This window comes from Sander vitreus, chromosome 17 (assembly GCF_031162955.1).
Source record: "Sander vitreus isolate 19-12246 chromosome 17, sanVit1, whole genome shotgun sequence".
Taxonomy (NCBI): Eukaryota; Metazoa; Chordata; class Actinopteri; order Perciformes; family Percidae; genus Sander; species Sander vitreus.
In genome coordinates, this window is record NC_135871.1 from 33,016,313 (window position 1) to 33,021,312 (window position 5,000).

The window sequence follows — 5,000 nt, forward strand, 5'->3', positions numbered from 1 at the left end:
GTATTATCATTATAACACATAACCATCAGCACCATCCAGCAGAGACAGAAGGTTATTATTATTAATATCATTATTGTTATTAGTATTATCATTATTAATAATAATAATGTATAATATTATTATTATTATTATTATTGATATTATTATTATTATTAATATTATTATTTTAACTACATTCTCCTGATGATACTCACAGACTCTGACTGTAACAGAGTATTTCTACAGTGTGGTATTAGTACTTTTACTGTATCATAGTATTTCTACAGTGTGGTATTAGTACTCTGACTGTAACAGAGTATTTCTACAGTGTGGTTTTAGTACTCTGACTGTAACAGAGTATTTCTACAGTGTGGTTTTAGTACTCTGACTGTAACAGAGTACTTCTACAGTGTGGTTTTAGTACTCTGACTGTATCATAGTATTTCTACAGTGTGGTTTTAGTACTCTGACTGTAACAGAGTATTTCTGACTGCAGTAAAGTATCCGAGTACTTGTCTCCAGCTGCAGGCTCCGAGCGTGAAAGGTTTTGACTTTGCGAAGCTTCACCTGGGTCAGCACAGTAAAGATGACATCATGGTGATCCAGGAGCCTGGCCCCGCCCCCGCCAAAGAGGCCACGCCCCCCGACGCAGCCGCCGCTGACCTCAACACGCCCAAATCTAAAGGCTCGTCCACCAAGGCGCCGCGCTCTGGCCGGCGCCACCGGGGACGGTAGGACGCACACCAAAACGCCCAAAACGTCTCCAGAAATGTCCTCACAAATATATACAAAACTTCTGAATGGAACGAGTAGCGTTCTCTGTCCCGGCCCAGTTCATCTTTACTTCCTTTTGACGTATGTTTCAGCGACATTTGTGGTGATTTTTAAAGTGTTTTTTTTTTTAAGCTTTTCAGGTTTTTTTGACAGTTTTTTAAGAAATTTTTTAAGTTTTTTTCAACGTTTTTTTTATGCTCTTTTAAACATTTTTGATGCTATTATTAGATTATTAAAATTGCTGAATGTTAGAACATTGGGTCAAATTGGTCGTTGTTACTGTGACTTATGAAGTGTCAGGCTTAGTTCTATCATAGTGTTAATAGTGTCAAAAAACATCAGCTGACGTTGTTCAGTAGCTAGCTCAGAGATTATCGGCTAATGAAATGACTGATTTACCGGATTAACACTTCTGCATGCACTGTATCTGTGTCCCATTCTCATTAGGGGCTGAGCCCCCCTAAAGTCTGACCCCCGGCTAATATGCTAGAAGACCACCGAGCTAGCATCGCAGCCGACTTCAAAGCAATATTCGCTGCTCTGGAATTGAGACTCGACAAAACGCAGACAACGATAACAGAACACGCTCAGCGAATGGACGCTGAGCTGCAAGCCCAACAAATTCAAGGGCTGTGTCTCAGTCCCCTGCTAATGCACTGACCACTTCCTGCTGTAGTCCCACTGCTAATGGTCACTGACCACTGCTAATGGTCACTGACCACTTCCTGCTGTAGTCCCACTGCTAATGGTCACTGACCACTTCCTGCTGTAGTCCACTGCTAATGGTCACTGACCACTTCCTGCTGTAGTCCACTGCTAATGGTCACTGACCACTTCCTGCTGTAGTCCCACTGCTAATGGTCACTGACCACTTCCTGCTGTAGTCCCACTGCTAATGGTCACTGACCACTTCCTGCTGTAGTCCACTGCTAATGGTCACTGACCACTTCCTGCTGTAGTCCACTGCTAATGGTCACTGACCACTTCCTGCTGTAGTCCCACTGCTAATGGTCACTGACCACTTCCTGCTGTAGTCCCACTGCTAATGGTCACTGACCACTTCCTGCTGTAGTCCCACTATCGATGGTTAGTATCGTCCCAAAAGGAACACTTACGTTAAAACACCGGACTTGACGAGATGCTCGCCGCCTCTCAACATCTGACATTAATCTGATAAAATGACCTTTGTTGATCTGAAATGAAGACAGATTCAGCAGCTGCACGGCCTGTTTCTCTCTTCAGATGTTTCCAGAAACACGTTACGGTGAACTATTTTAGGACAATATGAGATCATATTCTGAACGAGACGCCATGATGGTCGGGGAGCAGCCAGACCCACGTGACGCGTTCGTCCAATCAGCTGCCCCTCCCCTTTCAGCTTTGTAGTCAAGATGGCGGCCGTTTAGTGCGCGTAGTGTCCATCGTTCCACACTGAACTTTTGGACCGTTTTTAGGGGGTTATCAGGTTACTTTCAGTGCGTTATCTACACGATATACTTCAAACTAAGCAAACAGCCAAGCACTGGAGGGGAGCTGTGTAGCATTAACATTTACATACTGTGAATCAGTTTTTTTACTCGAGAATCGATTGAATGTTCTGAGTCGTGACATGTTGTGAGTCGTGACATGTTCTTAACGTGACATGTTCTGAGTCGTGACATGTTCTGAGTCGTGACATGTTGTGAGTCGTGACATGTTCTGACTCGTGACATGTTCTGAACGTGACATGTGAGTCGTGACATGTTCTGAGTCGTGACATGTTGTGAGTCGTGACATGTTCTGAGTCGTGACATGTTGTGAGTCGTGACATGTTCTGAATGTGACATGTTCTGACTCGTGACATGTTGTGAGTCGTGACATGTTCTGAGTCATGACATGTTCTGAGTCGTGACATGTTCTGAGTCGTGACATGTTCTGAGTCGTGACATGTTCTGAGTCGTGACATGTTCTGAGTCGTGACATGTTCTGAGTTGTGACATGTTCTGAGTCGTGACATGTTCTGAGCGTGACATGTGAATCTGAGTGACATGTTCTGAGTCGTGACATGTTCTGAGTCGTGACATGTTCTGACTCGTGACATGTTGTGAGTCGTGACATGTTGTGAGTCGTGACATGTTCTGAGTTGTGACATGTTCTGAGTCGTGACATGTTCTGAGTCGTGACATGTTCTGAGTCGTGACATGTTCTGAGTTGTGACATGTTGTGAGTCATGGCATGTTGTGAATCGTGACATGTTCTGAGTCGTGACATGTTCTGAGCGTGACATGTTGTGAGTCGTGACATGTTGTGAGTCGTGACATGTTCTGAGTCGTGACATGTTCTGAATGTGACATGTTCTGAGTCGTGACATGTTCTGAGCGTGACATGTGAATCGTGACATGTTCTTAACGTGACATGTTCTGAGTCGTGACATGTTCTGAGTCGTGACATGTTCTTAACGTGACATGTTCTGAGTCGTGACATGTTCTGAGTCGTGACATGTTCTGAACGTGACATGTTGTGACTCGTGACATGTTGTGAGTCGTGACATGTTCTGACTCGTGACATGTTCTGACTCGTGACATGTTCTGACTCGTGACATGTTGTGAATCGTGACATGTTCTGACTCTTGACATGTTCTGACTCGTGACATGTTCTGAGTCGTGACATGTTGTGAGTCGTGACATGTTCTGAGTCATGGCATGTTGTGAATCGTGACATGTTCTGAGTCGTGACATGTTCTGACTCGTGACATGTTCTGACTCGTGACATGTTGTGAGTCGTGACATGTTGTGAGTCGTGACATGTTCTGAGTCGTGACATGTTCTGACTCGTGACATGTTGTGAGTCGTGACATGTTCTGAGTCGTGACATGTTCTGAACGTGACATGTTCTGAGTCGTGACATGTTCTGAATGTGACATGTTCTGAGCGTGACATGTGAATCGTGACATGTTCTGAAAGCGTGACATGTTGTGACTCGTGACATGTTCTGAGTCGTGACATGTTTTGAACGTGACATGTTCTGACTCGTGACATGTTGTGAGGCGTGACATGTTCTGAGTCGTGACATGTTGTGAGGCGTGACATGTTCTGAGTCGTGACATGTTCTGAGTCGTGACATGTTCTTAACGTGACATGTTCTGAGTCGTGACATGTTCTGAATGTGACATGTTCTGAACGTGACATGTGAATCGTGACATGTTCTGAACGTGACATGTTGTGACTCGTGACATGTTCTGAGTCGTGACATGTTCTGAACGTGACATGTTGTGAGTCGTGACATGTTGTGAGTCGTGACATGTTGTGAGTCGTGACATGTTCTGAGTCGTGACATGTTCTGAATGTGACATGTTCTGAGTCGTGACATGTTCTGAACGTGACATGTGAATCGTGACATGTTCTGAGTCGTGACATGTTCTGAGTCGTGACATGTTCTGACTCGTGACATGTTGTGAATCGTGACATGTTCTGACTCTTGACATGTTCTGACTCGTGACATGTTCTGAGTCGTGACATGTTCTGAGTTGTGACATGTTGTGAGTCGTGACATGTTCTGAGTCATGGCATGTTGTGAATCGTGACATGTTCTGAGTCGTGACATGTTCTGAACGTGACATGTTGTGAGTTGTGACATGTTGTGAGTCGTGACATGTTCTGAGTCGTGACATGTTCTGAATGTGACATGTTCTGAGTCGTGACATGTTCTGAACGTGACATGTGAATCGTGACATGTTCTGAGGCGTGACATGTTCTGAGTCGTGACATGTTCTGAGTCGTGACATGTTCTTAACGTGACATGTTCTGAGTCGTGACATGTTCTGAGTCGTGACATGTTCTGAGTCGTGACATGTTCTGACTCGTGACATGTTGTGAATCGTGACATGTTCTGACTCTTGACATGTTCTGACTCGTGACATGTTCTGAATCGTGACATGTTCTGAATCGTGACATGTTGTGAATCGTGACATGTTGTGACTCGTGACATGTTCTGAGTCGTGACATGTTGTGAGTCGTGACATGTTCTGAGTCATGGCATGTTGTGAGTCGTGACATGTTCTGAGTCATGGCATGTTGTGAATCGTGACATGTTCTGAGTCGTGACATGTTCTGACTCGTGACATGTTCTGACTGTGACATGTTGTGAGTCGTGACATGTTGTGAGGCGTGACATGTTCTGAATGTGACATGTTCTGAGTCGTGACATGTTGTGAGGCGTGACATGTTCTGAGTCGTGACATGTTCTGAGTCGTGACATGTTCTTAACGT

At 44.6% G+C, this 5,000-nt stretch overlaps 1 protein-coding gene across 1 annotated transcript in view; it reads left to right on the forward strand.

Moving 5' to 3' along the window:
• Positions 1–5,000, forward strand: part of LOC144532647 (UPF0606 protein KIAA1549) — a 38,585-nt gene that overhangs the window by 15,086 nt on the left and 18,499 nt on the right. The window contains 1 exon segment of the mRNA XM_078273534.1: positions 502–710. Within this exon segment, the coding sequence (XP_078129660.1) occupies positions 502–710 (209 nt within the window).